Source organism: Nyctereutes procyonoides, unplaced genomic scaffold (assembly GCF_905146905.1).
Source record: "Nyctereutes procyonoides isolate TBG_1078 unplaced genomic scaffold, NYPRO_anot_genome, whole genome shotgun sequence".
In the NCBI taxonomy this organism is placed as follows: Eukaryota; Metazoa; Chordata; class Mammalia; order Carnivora; family Canidae; genus Nyctereutes; species Nyctereutes procyonoides.
In genome coordinates, this window is record NW_026575047.1 from 17,773,896 (window position 1) to 17,792,978 (window position 19,083).

At 48.4% G+C, this 19,083-nt stretch overlaps 1 protein-coding gene across 5 annotated transcripts in view; it reads left to right on the plus strand.

Annotated features, from left to right (window-relative positions):
* Positions 1 to 19,083, plus strand: part of TBC1D1 (TBC1 domain family member 1) — a 237,772-nt gene that overhangs the window by 193,164 nt on the left and 25,525 nt on the right. For all 5 annotated transcript variants that reach the window (XM_055326533.1, XM_055326534.1, XM_055326535.1 and 2 more), the window contains 2 exons: positions 1,538 to 1,699; positions 9,025 to 9,183. In XM_055326533.1, coding sequence (XP_055182508.1) covers positions 1,538 to 1,699; positions 9,025 to 9,183 — 321 coding nt within the window. The remainder of the gene's footprint in view (positions 1 to 1,537; positions 1,700 to 9,024; positions 9,184 to 19,083) is intronic.

Consider the following 19,083-nt stretch of genomic DNA (forward strand, 5'->3'; position numbering starts at 1 on the left):
GTAATTCCCATTTTAAAAATAATAAGCACTGGGGTGCGAAGTGTAGTGGTAAAACTGGTGGTGTTGGGGGGGCGACGTTTCAGATCCTGCCTCCAGCGCTTCCTGCTTCTGTGGCCCTGGGCAAACTCTGAGCCTGCTCAGCCTCCTCTCCTCCTGAATAAAGTGAGGGCGGGCATGGGGAGCGTGCAGGTATTTTCAGGGGGTCAGGAGAGGACTCTTGAGATGTTTGCATTGACTGATCTGTGTCTCTCGGACTAAGGATGGCTTTGTGCCAGGAAACTTAACAGCTTAGATGAACTGGACAAACCTCTTGAAAAGTGTGATTTACCAAAACTGAAATGAGAAGAAAAAGATATGAAAAAACCCTGTATCTGTTAAAGAGATCATATTGGTATTGAAAATCTTTCACTTGAAAAACCCCAGGCCTAGAAAGCTCCACTGGATTCTGTTGGACATTTAAGGCCCCTGATAGATACATGCCTGGTCCCAGAAAAACTATATAATTAATAACAGCCAGCTCTGCAGTGCACTGGAAAAGGACCAGGGCCCTGCGCCCCTCCACCTCCTGCTCAGTGACCTTGGAGGAGCTACCCGGCCTCTGCGCCTCGGGTTTTCTCATCCAGAACCCTGCCTCAGAGAGTCATTAGGAGGAAAGTTTGCTAAATATAAAGTACTTAGGACATGGTATTTGTTTATTATTATCATAAATATGATAGTTGATCAGTTCTGCAGAGGCCTAGGTGTATTGGCTTATACTTAGCTATTCATCACCTGCTGTCCTAATAAACTCATAGTCAAGATCTGAGACGTGAAGTGGAATGGGTTTGGGGGTTGGTGACATTACTCCTAGGTCGAAATAGGATATAGTGGTTTTAGATGGGAGTGAAGTCCCATTTAATCCTGAGAATTGTGAAGTTAAACTTTTCCTTGATTGATTCCCCTCCCCTTCTCCCACCCCATTTTGGTAATTTAGGTACAATTCTGAATGCAGTTAAAACTGAATGAGGTTGGTGGGGAATAATAACTACCTTCATATATTTGGGGCAATATCCTAAGAAAAGGGCAGATTTATTCTGTTGAGCTGCAGGAAGCAGAAACATGACTAAAGCAGAAGCTACCTAAGGAGGTTTGGCTCTAAACAAGGGGGAACTGTCCTTGGAGAATTGCTCCTGGTTCAGATAAATAAATTGTGTTGTCTCTGACCATGCCAGGCACCAGGAATTTTAACACATAGCTCCTGTCCTTGAGATGTAGTTTAATAGGATAGCTGTGGAGATTGCTAGAACTGGATAGGTATGGGATATATTTTACTAGTAGCGCCAACAGAACTCATTGGGGGTGAAGGAGCAAGAGAAATCTGGGATACCTCCTAGGTGTGTTTAGCTTTTTCCCCAGGTAAGGAAGATGGGGTGGGGCAGGAGCAGTGACTTTAATGTGGACCTGGCGAGCTGGCTCTAACGGCTCCACATCTCAGCGGTGATGGTAAGGAGGCAGCCATGGTGTCCTTTCTAACGTGTTCCGAAATGATCTCTTCCAGCCTCTGAAAATGATCTGCTGAACAAGCGCTTAAAGCTTGATTATGAAGAAATCACTCCTTGTCTTAAAGAAGTAACCACAGTGTGGGAGAAGATGCTTAGCACTCCAGGAAGATCAAAAATTAAGTTTGACATGGAAAAAATGCATTCAGCTGTTGGGCAAGGTGAGCTTTAATGGGGAGTCCATCCAGCCATCGTTACCTCCCATTGGTGATTGGGGAAAAGTATGGGATAAAAAGATGTTAAAGTCCAACTTGGTGGCCATTTCTCTCCTCATTACCATGTCTGTCCCTGATCCATTTCCAGATTTCTTACTTTTTTTATTTATTTTAATAATAAATTTATTTTTTATTGGTGTTCAATTTACCAACATACAGAATAACACCCAGTGCTCATCCCGTCACAGATTTCTTACTTGATGTGAGTGTCGTCACCTTTCAGGATCCCTCTTAATTATTTTTTTAAAAAAAGATTTATTTATTTATTCATTCATTCATTCATTCATTCATTCATTCATTCCTGAGAGAGAGAGGGGCAGAGACACAGGAGGAGGGAGAAGCAGGCTCCATGCCAGGAGCCCGACGTGGGACTCGATCCTGGGACTCCAGGATCGCACCCTGGGCCAAAGGCAGGCGCTAAACCGCTGAGCCACCCAGGGATCCCCTCCCTCTTAATTAATTAAAATGTCCAGAAGCCCAGATAACAGGAAGCAGATAGGAAAACGGCGCTTAGTTGCCTATAAACTGGGTAATGGTGACACACTCTGAGTTAAATGGTAAGGTGAAAACGAATCGTACGGCTCCCCTCCGAGCACTGTCAGGAGACAACACGGGGTTTTGCGTGAAGACCTCAGACAGGTAGTCCCAGGTTTAGACCCCAGCCGTAAGTGATTTACTTTGTGATCTTAGGCAAGCGGCTTCACCTCTCTGAGCCCGACTTTCCCCATAGGTAAGATGTGGGTGATGACAGTGATGGCTGTGAGCAGTAAATAAGCTGGTACCTGGAAGCACACTGCACGTGCCTGCAGTCCTGGAAGGCCCGGGTGGGTGGGCAGTGTTTGCTGACTGTGTGCCAGTCCACACTGCTGCTGGCCTAAGTATAGAACTTGAGACTAAGCATTTAGAAACTTTCAGCGATTTGATAAGGATGATCCTTTAAAAAAAAAAAAGTGGACTTATATTTTGTCAGTCTTTTCCTGTTTCATTTTTATATGAATTCACTTTTAGTATATTTTGTAAAAAAGTATCAGCAGTGGATTGGAGCACTCTCTCTATATTTTTAAAGATTTTTATTCATTTATTTGAGAGCAAGAGGAGAGAGAAAACAAACAGGAGGAAGGGCAGAGGGAAAAGCAGGCTCCCTCCTGAGCATGAAGCCTGCCGCAGGGCTTGATCCCAGGACCCCAGGGTCATGACCTGAGCCAAAAGCAGACACTTAACCAACTGAGCCACCCAGACACCCCTATTTGAAACATTTTAAAAGAAAACAAAACAACTGGTTCTTCACAGCTAGTTTGAATAGCTCTATTTTACATTCTAACTTTGGTTGATTGTTAGTGTTTTGTTTTGTTTTGTTTTGTTTAGATTTTATTTATTTATTCATGAGAGATAGAAAGAGGCAGAGACACAGGCAGAGGGAGAAGCAGGCTCCATGTAGGGAGCCTGATGCAGGACTCGATCCCAGAACTCCAGGATCATGCCCTGAGCCAAAGGCAGACACTCAACTGCTGAGCCACCCAGTTGTCCCTGTGATTGTTAGTGTTTAAGTAAAACAACTATTTCTTTTAAATAAATGTTTATTAGCATCTCCTTGCAAAATTGGAGGCTTTCGGAGTCTAACTCTAGTGGTTACTGAGTTCTGGTCAATGTATTCATGAATAACCAAGAATTAATTAATTAATTTATTTATTTATTTTTTATAACCAAGAATTTAGACAAAGCTTTGCAAACATGTATGAAGTTTGTTAGTTTTCTTCTGACTTTATTTAGCAGCTCAGTGGAAGAAGTTGCACAGTGTTATTCATCTCTAAGACGGTACAGCAGAGCAGTTTTCTGTCATCTACTGTGGGCACTATTTAACCTTTATCTGAATTTCATAGCATCAGTTTTAGTAATAATAATAAGTTGTTGCTAAGTTATGAGTTTCCCCTTTCCATGGACAAGGAAATACTACTCAGGGGTAACGGGCTCAGGACCCGAGAGCTCCCCACACACCCTTCTGCTAGAGTTCTCACCACCACACGGCACTACCTGTGGTTGAACCTGCCTCGGCAGCACCAGAGACCAGAAGTGTTGCAGGTGTTGAAGGGTCAGGTTCCAGATTGGCCAGTGACTGCCGGTGTGACCTTCGCCGACATCCTCCCCTTTCTGGGCTCGGGCCTCCCAGCTGCTAGAATGAGAGGCACAAACCATACTGAGGGTCTCACAGCTCTTCCTGTTCTCACATTCTTTGTGCAGTTGCTGGAGGCTTAACCACTGCACCACATGGTCCCAGATTGCTATCTGGAAACAGGAGAAAGCAGAGAAAGGAATAAGTCTGTTCTTTCCTCTTCACTGCTGACTAAATGATGGTCTTTAGGTGGCTTTGCTTCTACAAAAGGGAAGTGGCAAGGGTCTATGACAGCTATTCCAGAAGCGTGAGCTTCTTAGAAGCCTGGCACCTGGATGCATTGGTTTTTCATTATGCATTTTACAAGGTGGGGGGGACTGATGGAAACGTGGTGGGCACCTGAAACCTGCGCAGTGAAGTATGACATAGGTGATTGTATAGTTTGCATGCCGAGGTGAGCCAACCTGGAATTCCCTCTGTAGCCACGGACATGACCACATCACTGCCTGTGGCAGGGACTCTATTTCTAACTGCACAGAGAGCTCTGTCAATGATTCAGCTGCTTTCGATACGTAAGATGTAATGACTCCAAGCAAATGCCGACAGTCCATCTTGCAGCCCAGAATATGAAAAACAAAACTAAATCAGAACCACCCCCTTGGCCTTTATGGTAGAGGCCAAGTTACTATGGAGCCTTTGAAAGAGAAGACAGTCCCTGTATGGGTGATGAGGCCCTTCCTCCTAATGATCTGAGGACTCCCCTAAGTGATAGAAAAAAGGCATTTATAAGCCTCCCAAGTTAAAACTAGATCAGAACAGCAGGATTAGGGTACCAACTTGGGACAACAAAGAATAATTATGCAGAGCTTTACATAACTCAAAGCTTAGTTAGGGTTTGAATGATTTCACTAAAGAGAGCGAGGTAGAAGTATATGAACTGGAGCATACTCTTCAGGAATGAGATTGCCGAGAGGCCGCCTGGGCAGTTGGCAAGACGGGCCAGATGCAGACATTCCTTACCTTTGATCCGGCAATGCCACACCTGGGAACTTAGTCTAAAAATTAATCGGCCAAAAACGTGCTGCAGTAGGAAGGATGCTTCTTATGGCATTGTAGAGTCGGAAACCAAAACAGAACCCCAAAACCCCAACAGTGTGACCATCGTGTGCCATGGTCCTTGAAAATGACACAGTAGTTATAATTACTGATGTAAAAGATGTCCGAGACAAGTAGTTAAATGAAAAAAAAAGTGGTGCATGTTCTAACACAGAGTTGTCTGTTTCTGTGGGCACATAGGTAGGAAGCCGCGCACAACACATTTGCAACATCTGCTTTACCCAGCATAGCCCTGGTTTACAGCTCTGCCCGGTGCAATAATTAATACCTTCCTCCCCTTGCTTTCAAGAGCTTCCTGCTTCGTGCTTCGGGTGGTGAATTCTATGTTCACTGTAGTTATGAGTGGTTTTTCACCCTCTTTATACCTTTTGCATTTTTAGAAGGACTTAAAAAAAAATAAGGCGAGCACAAATCATGTCTGAAGTCAGTAAAAATAAAAAGGTACTGACATTGAGGGGGAGGGACCTCCTGTCCTCGCAGAAGCCAGCCTGCCCACCCAGCATAAGAGTGGGTTATGAGTGGAGGCAGAAACACTGGCTCTGATTTGCACGACTCTTTGTTTTTAAATCACAAAACCCAAGCTCTCTTAAATACCAGAATATGTGGTCTGGTCCAGTGACACAAACAGTATTTTTTTCCTCCAAAAAAAATGAAGTTCTGATAAGATAATGGGAATGATTTAGTAATAAAAGGAAATTGGTCATCTCATACCTTGGGAAGATTTCCCAGTCTGAAAAAAATATTTTGTGAAAAGTCCCGTTATAAATCACTTAACATGTTGACTGTTTTTCAAGCCACATTTACGTCTTTTTTTTTTTTAAGGATTTTTTTAATCTATTCATTTGAGAGGCCAAGCATGAGCAAGGGGGAGGGGCAGAGGGCGAAGCAGAGTCCCCGCTGAGCTGGGACCCCAATGTGGCATTCGGTCCCAGGACCCCCCGGGATCAGGACCTGAGCTGAAGGCGCAGATGCTTAACTGACTGAGCCACCCAGGTGCCTCTAAGCCACATTGACTTCTGATTTAGTTTCAAATGTTAAGGTCTTGTGCGTGCATGTGCATGTGTACTCGCACCCTAAGAAATACCTCTGGGCAGGGAGGGCAGGGAGAGAAGGAACGGAATGGTATAAAAAGGCAGACGTCAGGGTGTATTCGTTTTGTGTTGCTACCATAACAAAATATTACAAAATTGGTGGCTAAAACTGTAGACCTTTTTCTCTCCCACTCCCGGAGGCCAGGAGTCTGGATTGGGAGCGGAGGCGTCGGCGGGGCCGCCCTTAGCCACTTCTGGAGACTGTCGGCATTCCTTGGCCTGGGGCTGTGCCCCTCCAGTCCCTGCCTCCTGCTCACAGTGCCTGCTTCTCTTGTCCTCTCCTCTGTGTCTCTTATAAAGACCCATGTCCTTGGATAGAGGGCCCACCTGCATAACCAGCATGATGGTCTCATTTCAAGACCTTAATTATCGTCTATAAAAACTTTTTCCAGGGCACCTGGGTGGCTCGGCGGTTGAGTGTGTTGCCTTCAGCTCAGGGCGTGATCCTGGGGTCCTGGGATCGAGTCCCGCATCGGGCTCCCCGTGGAGACCCTGCTTCTCCCTCTGCCTTTGTCTCTGCCTCTCTCCCTGTGTTTCTTTTTTTTTTTCTCCCTGTGTTTCTTATGAATAAATAAATTTTAAAAATATATTTAAAAAAAACCTTTTTCCAAATCACATTCACTGATTCTAGGCATTAAGATGGGGACATATATTTTTGGGGGGGCCACCATTCAACCCACTACTACACAGGGTCCTACACAGGGTCGTGAGACTAATGTCAAGACCAGCATTTAGAGAAGGTGTGGGTGAGGTCGCAGTTAAGTATGGCCCTGTGTTTCTCCCACAGGCTCACCTTTTTTTTTCTTTTACAGCCAGTTTGTGTAAGGGAAAAATCAAATTACTTCCATACCTCGAGTATCTATCTATCTATCTATCTATCTATCTATCTATCTATCTATCTATCTATTTATTTTTAAGTAGACTCCACACCTAGTGTAGTGCCCAGTCCAGGGCTTGAACTCATGACCCCGAGATCCAGACCCAAGCTGAGATCAAGAGTCAGATGCCTAACCGACTGAGCCATCCAGACGCCCTACCTAGAGTATTTCTAAGAGATGGCTGATTGTTCTAAACAGTTCCTTGTGGATCTGGTAATAAATGACATTGACTACTTTCTGGTTCAGATCCAGAAATGATGAGTTTATCACTAACCTCCAGGCAGGAACATAACATATGTTTTTCCAGTACCCATCCGAGTACAGCTTGTCTGACTGTTGTGACAGGGAAGACATGAAGAAAAAACAGGAGTCCCTTTCTCTGCTCTGCTCCTAACCAGCTGGGTCATCTCGGGTGAGGGACCTGTTCTTGTTGGCCTCAGTTTCCTTGTCTTTACCCTGAGGATCATCATCCTATTTACCTCTGCAAGTCGTGGGGATGACAAAGTACTTAGAATGGTGGCAGCACCTGGTCACCTCATGGTAAATGTTACCTGCTGGTGAGACTTCTCTCAGACGTGGCCAGTGGAAAACCAGGAATCCTGGCCAGGCACGCTGAGTAGCAGCGAAGTGTACAAAGCAGTCACAGTTTTTCCTGAATGGAAGGAAAGATCCATCCCTAAATCGGAGGTTCCTCTTCTCTCAAGGGAGCTCCTGTCAGAGACGAGAAAGATTCGATGTCTTATTCTGCAGGCTGCCTTTTCTCCCCATCTCCACATTTGGGAAGAATGGTGAACCAGAAAGTTTTTTTTTTTTAATATTTTATTTATTTATTCATGAGAGACACAGAGAGAGACGCAGAGACACAGGCAGAGAGAGAAGCAGGCTCCATGCAGGGAGCCCGATGCGGGACTTGATCCCGGGACTCCAGGATCACGCCCCGGGCCAAAGGCAGGTGCTAAACCGCTGAGCCACCCAGGGATCCCCCTGAACCAGAAAGGTGTTTTTTTTTAATATTTTATTTATTGATTCATGAGAGACAGAGAGAGAGAGAGAGGGAGGCAGAGACACAGGCAGAGGGAGAAGCAGGCTCCATGCAGGGAGCCCGACATGGGACTCGATCCTGGGTCTCCAGGATCACAACCTGGGCCAAAGGTGGTGCTAAACTGCTGAGCCACCCAGGCGTCCCCAACCAGAAAGTTTTGACTCAAAAGCATCACTTCTCTAATGAAGTTTGCCTTAAATAATATCATTGGCTTCAGGAGAGCTTTTCCTAGTTTTAGACGACGTTTTTAACCACTTGGAAAAGTGTTCACATCAGTTGTATTTAAAACATGAGCTGGAAAGGCTCTTGGATAGCTTTTCTTGTGTCCAGGTCCCCAAGGCACGTTTGTGTGGATGGTGTCCAGCCTCTTGTCCCTTTCTCTGCCCACCTCGCTCATGGTGTCTAAGCAGGATTCCCCAGTTAGGCTGCTCAAGAACATTCCTTAGATCCCCAGAGCTGCCAGATAAAGTGCAGGTTCCCTACCCTTCATTTCGCCTCTCGAGGTAGCCCATCCAGCCTGACTGCCCTTAAGGTTTCCTTCCTCCAACCTGTCTTCTCTCTCACCTCCCACACTCTGGCATCTTGGCACAAGTGAAGGATTCCATGTCGTCTTGGTCTCCTTCGTCTGAACCCCCACACTCGGCTCACGTCCCCTGTGTGAGACGGCATCTTGCACTGTAATTTTGCGTGGCTGGGCGTCTTTCCCTAGAACGTTACTAAATAGGTACCAGAGAGGGGCTCATGCCATTCACCAGTTCAGCCTTTGCTGGGTCTGGCCCAGTCTGAACATAGTATGTACTTGAGAGCCACAAGGCAAGCGAGAGGGGCCACGGGAGGTGGGGGGAAAGATGGGGCTGTGCAAGGAGGGGGGGAGGGGAGCAGAGAGGACAAAATGTTGGTTGTTTGACTTTCCATTTCGATGCTCTTAATTCCTGTGGAACAAGAGGTTGGGTCAGTGGAATGAAACCTAACTCATTTTTATTAAGTCATGCTCTGAGCATAAAAATCTACTTTCTACCTCCCCCCCCTTGAAGGTGTGCCACGTCATCTTCGGGGGGAAATCTGGAAGTTCCTGGCAGAGCAGTACCGCCTTCGACACCAGTTTCCCAGTAAACAGCAGCCAAAGGACACACCATACAAGGAACTCCTAAAACGGCTCACCTCCCAACAGCATGCGATCCTTATCGACCTGGGTAAGTCGGCCGTCAGCGTGACATGCCAGCGGAAGCTTCACTTGCTTGAAAAATGGGAAGAGACCATCTGAGTTGCTTAGCGATCTGCCTTTAGGTTTAGCCATCAAAATTTACTACTGAGACTTCCAGTTGGAAAAGCCCTGGAGTAATCACAGATGCCTCAAGTATATAAAAATCTCTCTCTCTTGTCCGGGCAGCTTGTTAACTCCGCTCTGCATGAAGGCTCCGGTCGTGATCGCCGTTCAGTTCAGTAATTCAGATACTGATAGGAGGTTTTAGAGTCCACCGAAGGAACATCCTGGAAAACCTAAGTGTCAGAACCGACGCTTGGTCTAATAGCAGGAGGCATGCCCTAGTCTTTACCAATTACAGACAGGACTTATTAGAAAAGTTGTAGAAAGCAATCGTAGGTGGGTTTGGGACCGGTTTATTCTGGAAACAGGGTGGCATCCTTGTCTCTTGAACAGTGTTAAAAACCCTGAGATGGGGGAAACTGTGTTGGGTACATGTGCACCTGCTCCAATGAGGAACAAGTGGAATTAGGATTATCACTGTGGTGTATGAAAGAGTCCCCCGCCCCCCCGACCTGTCAGTGGCCATGAGCGGGGTGGAGGTGGGGTGCATCCTCTTCTGTCTGCTGCCCCTCGCAGCCACTGGCAGCAGGGCTCCCAGGCCCCCACTGGCCCCATGTGGCAGGAGCTCGGGCCTGCGGCTTTTAGAGCACGTGGTCCTGCTTCTGGAACATCCATCCTGGCGGCTGCCGCTGAGGGCTCCCCAGAGTTCCTGTCTGTGCTCCGGGCCCCACAGTGGCCTGGCTCCTGAGGTTCCTGCAGCTGGGAGGGAGGGAGGGAGGATATTGCCCAGTGGTTTGGTGTGGGCTAGACGAGACAGCATCGAGTCTTACCTGTCCAGCCACGTAGCAAATTAAAGGGTTAACCTCATACGAGTTCTTTGTTAGGTCCAAGCTCAGATGTCCTGTCTAAGAAACTACCTGGACCTTCTCTCTCCCCCACCTTCAGTCTGGATCAGGTGTTTCTGCTGGGCCTTTGGGTCCCACCCCCTGCTCCCCCGCCGTGATACTTCCACATTCGACATTGTCACGATTATCATTAGTATTTAAAGCTAATATGTACCTTCATCCTGGGCCAAATGTCCTGTAAAGTTACTTAAGGTACCTTCTTTAGTCTTTGCAACACACCCAGGCAGATATTGTTCTATCTCTGTTGAGAGCTGAGAAAACTGAAATGCAGAGAGGTTAAGTAACTTGCTCAAAATAACGTGCAGAGTGCACTCCCTCCCCCGCCCCCATAACATCTTGAGGAACGGGCCCTGAATCTTCTTAAGAAAGAGTAAACTGAGGCACAGGGAGGACTGCTGTGGAGCACGGACATACGGTTAACGGGCAGCCCCCCCTGAAGGCCAGCCCCCCCTTCCCAAGGCCCCCTGAGCCTGGGATGCCTGTGCGTTCCCATGGCGATGGATGGCCCAGGGTGAAGGGTGATGCTGCTGACAGGCCGTGACTGCCCCTTGGGGACCAAGTGTGAGGCCTGGGGCTGGAGCCCGTTTGGCCCACTGACCCCCAGAAGAGCAGTTTTGTGAACTGGCAGCTGTGTTTGCTAATGTGATGAGTAACAGAAAAATGTCATTATGTTCCTATCACGTGAAATGAAGTGAAAAATAAATGGAGAGTAGGAGGGGGCTGGGGGTGGGAGGTACAGCCGGTTTCTCTGCCTGCTCGCCACTGTTTCGTGGGATGGGAGGAGGAGGAGGAGGAGGAGGAGGAGGGGAGCCTGTCCCCCCTCTCATTACATATGTTCTCTTAGTTTTCACTACTATTCCTCTCGTCCTTCCCCAGGCAGCATGGACCCTCTGCCTCCTGGTGCTCAGAGGTACTCACTTTCCTGCAGAGGGGGATGAAAAGGCCTGGTCAGCATTAAGGCCTGGGGTGGGGGTCCCTCCCCTGCCGTGAGCCCACTCCAATTGTCACAGGGTCCGTGCGACCGAGACTCTCCCTTTCCTCATTCTCAGGCAGAGCCAGGTGACTCTTCTGCCCTCTCGTCCCTACCTGGCTCCCCCTCTCACCCCTCTGCACCCCCCACTCCCACCAGGGCAGCTCAGCTCCACCCCGCTCTGCCCCCCCCCCCCCCCGACAGCACTGGCCACCTCTCCAGCTCACTTCTTTCCCAGTCCTGGCCTCCACTTCAGATGCCCTCCACATACCCACCCAACACCCAAAAGAAGCTGTTTTCCAACAATACATTTTCCACGTAACCTCTGTGCAGGTGTCCAGGTTTTACCCAGGGACCCTCCCAGAGCCAGACTTCTCTCCTGACCGGAGCTGGGGAAACCACCCAGCAGCGGGCCCAGGGTGCACAGCCTGCCAGCTCCGCTCAGCCAGGTTCGGAGAGGCCTCACTTAGGAGTTCCTGCAAACATCGCTTCCTGCTCCCCTCTCACCAGGGGTGGCATTTGCCCAGTTAGTTGTTTGGTCTACACTGTGGCTAAGTCGAGGCCCAAGAAAGGTGTGTAATGCTGAGCGAAAACAAATCAGTATTTCAGTTTTTCTTAGGAAGTGGCACTTGTATCCTGGTCACAAGAACAGAGTGCCTGTTGGTTAGTTGTATTTTGGATCTTCGTGGGTTTTTGTTTTCCTGCCTCTTGCTTTCCTTTCTGAAATTAGCTCTTCGTGTAATCAGCGTTTCATAAGATTTTTTTTTTCCTCCAAAGAGTAAGAATAATAGACTTTGTAGTCAGGCAGTGGTTTATAGTTTATAAAACTTAATTCTTAAGCTTTGTCTGATTTCAGCTTTACACAACCCTGTATGAAGCTGGGCACATACTATCCGCACTACAGTGGAGGTGATAAATGAAGCCGAGAGAAGTGTGTACTTTGTCCAGTTGACAAGCTACTCAGTGGCACAAAGTTCTAGGCCTGGGGTCCTCTTAGTTTCTGTATCATGCCCCTTCAAGGACACCATACAGCTGCTCTTCTTGGATCTGCCTGCCACACACCAACACAGCTTTCCCCGAGGCAATGCACCTTCAGAGTTGACCACACCCAGCCAAGGGAAAATTGCTTCTCCTGGGCTGAGCAGAGGACACTTAGCAAATCGTTCTTAGTTCGGCAACCTGCCCCACCTTTTAAGTCAGGTTCTACCTCCTATCATCTGTGCAGCCCACAGGTAATCGCAACCTTTCTCTCCTCTGGTCCTCCATACCGAGCAGACAACATGGACAGACAGGCACCCTGCCTTCTGGCTCTGCCTCCCACTCCCACACTACAGGCTGCCAGCCAGAGACCCCCTCAGGTTCCCTTCCTCTGTCCTCCACCGCTTCAGGGACTCCTCTTCCTGACACCCCAGCCCAGACACCTCCTGGCAGTCAGGACTTCCACCCATGAGGCTCTCCAGCCTCTCCCCTGACAGGAGGGATTTAGCCGGAACAAAACGTGAGCAGGTCCAGAAATACAGGAACACCCTTAAATCTAAGAGCAGAGACAGGAACTGCCCCTAATCCTCCTCCACATCGATGACTTGTGTTATTCATCTGTGTTTTGTAGGTCACTAAAGTGGTAACATAGGGGTTTACATACCCCACAGAGGTCTGGTGAGTCTTTGGTGACCAGAGCTAGTATTGTCTGATGGGCTTCTAGAGACCTTCCATCAGTGAGCCGTGAACGGGCGCAGCCGTGCCCCTGCTGCAGTGAGGCGCAAAGCGTATATCCAGAGACGTGGCTGGCTCCATAGTCCAGCATGAGAGCTGTCGTATTGATGTTGGCTTCCACTTAACATATTTTAACCAAAGGTATAAAAGCTGCCTGGTGTCTTAAAGAAAAGGAGCTATTATCTGAGTGTTAGAAGAATTTTCTCCTTGCTTTTTTAGAGTCCATAAAAGATGAGGAGGAGAAGAGCCTCCAGAATGAAGGATGGGCTGAGAGTGTTTAAGAACAGTGACTATAGAAGGGCAGAGAGGGTTTTCCCTTCTCACTCCCTTTTTGGTAATTTGCCTCGCTTGGCTGCACCACAAAAGCTGAGTCCTGTGTGCTTGGGGTAGTAGATGGGTGCTGAGAGTGAGCACCACTTTCTGTTTCATCTTGGGGTTGACGTCCTGTGTGAGAAACTAAAAAGTGTTAATGGCAAAAACCAGAAAAGTACCTAGAATTTGCCGTGCAGTGATCTTGTTCTGTACCACCTGTCTGGCCGGTTGGGGACTTACCTTTATGGGGGTCCCTTGAACAGTCACAACTCAAGAGTGTAAAAAATTCTTGCACTAACAGCTACATGCATAATTCCCAAGGGTCTGTCCCTGTCTGTTGTGGTATCATCCAGACCACATACGATAACCTATTGCTCATCTCAGTGGCTTACCGATCACTCTTTAGCCTCAGACCGACAGAACTAAGTGTGGGTGTGATAAGGTTGGGTGACCTCATCTCCTCTTGTAGGGGTCTGAACTCTCCTTGTGACCTCCAAGCCAAAAAGAAGTCCTTTGCTAGAATTCACAAATTTCCACAGTGTAAAGACTCCCACCTTGGCTAATGTTCAGCTACAAACTTGGGGTTCACTGACTGTGGAATTTAGCAGAGATGCGCGCGGACCCCGGAGGAGCCAGTTCCAGGGGTCACTGGACTTAGCCAAACATTTCTTAAAAGTAATCTGTCCAGAGAGCAGCTCTCTCTCTCCCCTCACCCTGCCCCTGCCCCTACTCATTCAGTAGTGGTTCCTCAGATCCTTCCTGAGCACCTGGTACATTCCTTGCCCTCTCAGAAATACACGCTCCAGTGGGGAAGACGAACACGAAACAACCGATAACCACATTATTACACTAAAATCGTGAGGAGTTCTACAGAGCGTATTTTCTCCCCGGTCTTTCTCAAATGCCACTCAGAGCTAAATGCAGCAATTTAAGAAGACCTTAGGATCACAGCTCTCATCAGGGAAGGAGACCTGGAGGTGGTTCAGTTGTTGGGTTGCTCTGCTTCCCCTGCCACTGAGGAAGCCGAGGGGCAGGGAGTCAGAGGGTCCAGGCTGAGTGCTGATTAGCCAGTCCTGCCCCCTGGAGATGCAGAAATCTCCAGGCTCTTTGTGAAAGAAGCCAAAGAAAGAAGCTTGTTTGTCAAGTGTTGGGGCCGCCACTGACTGAATAGTTCTGCAGGTGACCCTGTGTGTGCCCCCAACCGACCTCTGGGCTCCCCGAGCAGCTGCAGCCAAGTCAACAAGGCTCAGGGGCCCCAGGGTCTCTCCTGGGATGGAGTCAGGTGGGCTGTGGAGACAGTGGGGCAGGACACTTGAAAGGTGGGGAGGGTTTCTCCTGAGACCAAGCAGGGGTCCCTTGCAGGAGCCCTTGAAGACCCTGTGAAGAACATGTTCCTGGAGGCCGCCAGCCCTGCCGTGCCGCAGAGGAAGCGTTTCTGGGTGAGGTTGGTGGTGGGGTGTCCGCATGTTCACAGGCGCTCGGGTGGCTCTGATGTGGTTAGTGTTTGAAAACTGCTGGAAGAAAGCTGATCTTCACCTGCAGAGGGACAGAGAAGGAAAGAAAGAGTCGTCCCCGGAAAACATCCCCGAGAAGGGTGACCACTTAGATTGTCCTGAGCACTGCGTGAAATTAAGTTGTAGGTCATTTGGACATGTGTCCGAATCGTGGGTCTCCTCCGAGGTCTTGCCAGCACGTGGCTCCACTGCCACACACAAGACACAAGATCACGGCAGGTCTTTTTAATACAGATGAGGAGTTAGTGTTCACGTTTGACTCTCACCACTCTGCGGTCTCCTCCTCCTCCTGCGTGTGAGGGACACCCCGCCTGAGAGAGAAATCTGAGGGCCTGCCTTTCTGTCCCTAGGAGCCCATGAGCACCTGGAGTTGAAAGAGGCAGGGCCCGTCGCCGGATGCGTTTGCAGGACGGGTGTCACAGCTTTGATCCAGCCTCCTCGGCTGGCAGGAGCGAGGTTCTCTTCCCAGGCTGGAGTCCTTCAGCGCCAGGCCGCTCGCTGTTCCTGGGCGGGCAGGTGGCCGGGGGCACCGCCTTCTACAGCCTGTCTTATTGAGTCAGACGCTCTTTCGAGAATCTTTTCACAGGCTTCGAACAAAACAGTAAACCGCGTTTTGCTTGTAGTTACTGCGCTCTGAGCCCTGCCCCAGGCTCCAGTCCCTGCTGGGGATTAACGTGCAGAGATAAAACTAGTTTTATAAACTAGTTCATAAGACTAGTTTTTTCTTTTTTTCTTCCCAGTGCTAACTTAGTACCTTCTAAATGGGGTTGGAGGGTTGCAGTACTCAGTGCTGGATTATGTGAATGCAGATGCACATTGTCCAGGAGCGTTTTTCATCCGTCTTGTCCTTTTTCTGTTTACGAGGCCTGTGTCCTCCCTTTACTGGGTGTGTACTCGGGAGTGTGGGTGAGCTGTGGTGGTATTTTTAAAAGGACCGTAATAAACACATACGTATAAACATATCAGTGTGAACTGTGCATTTTCCAAAAGAAAAGAAATTTAGTGAGAGGTGTTGTTTTATGTTTTTTTAAATTTAATTAATTTTATTTTTTTTATTGGAGTTCAATTTCATTGTTTTATGTTTTAATGCCTGGCTTAATAGAATTAAATGGCTTCTCTCATTTTTGCTTCTACGTTCAATCTAGCACATTTATGTTGTTTGAAATATATGAAGAAAAAGCTAACCTTGCATCGATAGATACACAGTTGGTGAAGGGAGTGGGAACCTCATGGACCCTGGAAAGACCAACCATACAATTGAGAACCACTGACCTAGAAAAATGCCATGTAGGGAAATAGTGACCCATCCCCCCCCCCCAATAGCATTTGGTGTAATACATGGACTGCATTACGAAGTCAGATGGGCAGTCATTCTTCCTCTCCTCCAGCCAGGAGCTGGAGACCAGATGCTTGTGATTGCTCCCCAGCCTGGGAGTGGGCGTGGGGGCCTGTCCTGCGCTGAGTCCCAGACCCTGTGGGACAGGAAATTGTGTCGGGAATCTCATGAAACACACAGGACATTTGTTTTAGCTTGATGAGGTTTGTATCAAGAGGCTTCTTGCATAAAGAAGGTCAGCGACAGCTTCTGACACTGCAGCATGAGAGACTGGACTGGTTTGGGTGTAGTAACTAAAGATCTGGAAGTTCAGGGTTCCCAGGTGTGTTTGGCGATTCGAGATGGCGATGATGTTTGTTTCTGTTATTATTTGGAATTCATATCAGCTTTCAGTTCCCCATGTTTATGAATTCCCAATTTCACAGAAATCAGTTGCTGGGTTAAAACTTTCCTTTGCCTCTGGAAGTCCGTTAGAACAGAAGATTTTCAGGCTCAGATGGAATGTTGTAGTCAGTAAAAGGATAGTTGTGCCCCTACCTTGAAATAGAAATTGTGCACTTTTGCGAACTGTTATTATGTGTGCCCCCCCCCCCCCCGCCACCACCACCACACACACACCTTTCTTGGTTGGAAGCTGGATTTTTGTATGTTTTCTGTGTGGTGTATCTGAAGACGGTTGCCCGTGCTTACATACCATCAATCGCACCCACTTGTGCCAGGCATTGAACATGTACCCGCAGCTCCACAAACTCTGCATTCTGGCCTTTGGCGAGAGGGGACTGAGGTTCAGAGAGGTGAGGTGGTCCATTCTGAGCTGCACCTATTGCTGTTGGGATCAGGGGCTAGTCCTCTGCACTTGACCACGCTGCCTCGTGGGCACATCCACAGAGGAAGATTCTCTCTCCATTCATCAGAGTTCACATGCTATGTTGTAAGATGTTCAGCTAAATAGTAAAAACGTTCTGGGTTCTTTTCTCCACTATTGAGAATGAGGAGCATGATGCCTCCTGCTCAGGTGGCAGGTGTGAAATAAGACCCAGCCTGAGAACCGAGTTCCGTCCTGGTCCAAGATGCGCACCCCACCACACCCGTGGTGTCTTTCCTTTCCATCGTTATCAAATGTCTGAGGGCTTCAAATAGAACCTGAGTGTTCTCATATAGGCCCCCGTGCTTCCTGCTCACCACGTGAGTCCCTTCTGTCTAGGTAATTACCCTGGTTTCACTTCCGTAAAAACGAGTCCTCCAGGAGCGAGGTTGAATAGCACTCGCCAAGCCTAATTCAAGCTATGTATTCAGAAGCAGGAAAGGCACTTTCCCTTAAAAATATTCTGTGATTTATCCTTTCACCTGATTTGCAAGTTGTAATAGAAGTTAACACAGATCTATAATCCTATGTCTATAATTCCAAAACCCAAACTATGGAAACCAAACGTTTTCCTGTAACTCATTTTTGGCAAGAACGTAGTGAGTCGTGAACTCTTTGGAGGCAAACTTTGACTCGAACTGCCACGAGCCCTTTAGTAGACTCGCTGTGGTCCCCAGTGTGGTTTTTCCTGTGTGTTTCCGCAGACTCGTAAGTGTGTGCGACTGCGGGCTGCTGCCCTCGGCCCTGCTGGGGGTTAGCTAGTACACGACCGACACGCTGCCACCGTTCTAAAAGTCACAGATTTTGAGTTGTGACATGCATTTCAAATCTCCAAGGGTTTTGGTGGGAGGTTGCAGAACTCGACTGTGTTGGTCCCGTTTATGAAATGCCCCAAGCTTTATAGGTCCAAGGAGGAATTGGCCGGCGCTCTACCTTCAGCCGCAGTCTGCTCTTCCCCATCAGTTCATCTTGATGACCCACCTGGTTCCCCGTGCTCGCAGCTCCGCAGTCTGCACTCCCTTCTCTCAGTCTAAGCCTGCCCCGAGAGTAAGTCTGGAGTCCTGCCCTGTTCGCTGTGCCACTGGTGCTCTCCGAGCTAAAGGACTGTCCCCTGGCTCATGTGCCAGTTGACCTCTGGTCTCTGCTCGTCCTGGGCTGTCTCATAAGCTGGCTCTCAGAGTTTTCTTTAGTGAGGAGTCCCCTGTCTCAGCCCCCTCGGTGGCCTGCGCTGGCTCCATGACCTTCACATGGCCCACAGGCTAAGCCTGGTATCCAAGCTTACAGGCCCTGCTTTTAACTCTCATATCCTCCCTCATGATAGCCAGCCCCAGACCTACGGGCCATGCCTATGAGCAGTCTGCGCCTTGCCCATGTGGTTCCTGCTGCTTCTGTGCTTCCCTACCACCCTCCTTTTGTTCATGCCTCTTTCCCCTGCTTGGTTCTGCTGAAGAGTCACTTCCTCCAGGCAGCCTTCCCAGACTCCTACCCTGTGCCTGGGCCAGTCCTCTTGGCTTTCTGGCTCATCTCCGTAAACTGTACTTCTGTATACCTCTAACTTCTACTCTTGGTGCTTGTTACCACCACATGATGGAGGAGAGCCACTAGCACCATCAGTCATCTGAAATGGTCTCTCTTATTCTTGTGAAAGCCCTGTGCAAGCAGGGCCACGTCCCTCCTGTGCCCAGCACCCTGTGCAGGTCCTGTGGTCAGTAAATATTTGAATTTTCTGGATTTATCTCTTTTTCTTTTTCTACCAGATTGTGAGTTTCTTAAAGGCAAAAAAAAAAAAAAAAAAAAAAAAAAGTTGGTCTTTCGGTTCTGTGGCACAGTTCCTGTCACAAAGGGAGCTCTGAGTACAGGGGCAGGGGAATGACTGTTACTGTGCTCACGTGAGTACTTTCAAAAGCCCACATCTAAGCCTGCAGATTCTTTGGTGCAAGGAGCAGGTCTGTTGTTGTGTGATAACCCTGTTTCTCAGAAAGCTGGCTTGGTGGTCATCTGGAGCACCCCGCCCTAGTGGCCATTACTCATTCAGGGCCAGCTGTGTGTGGCGTCACACCAGGTCTGACACCCTCTTGCATTTAACCCTCACAGCGGCCCCCAGTAAATGCAGTCACACTCCTCCCTTTTCACAGGTGGAAAGTGGAGGCTCTGAGGAATTAGCCAAGGGCCCAGGGTCACACAGCCAGGACAGATATAGGAGACACGACT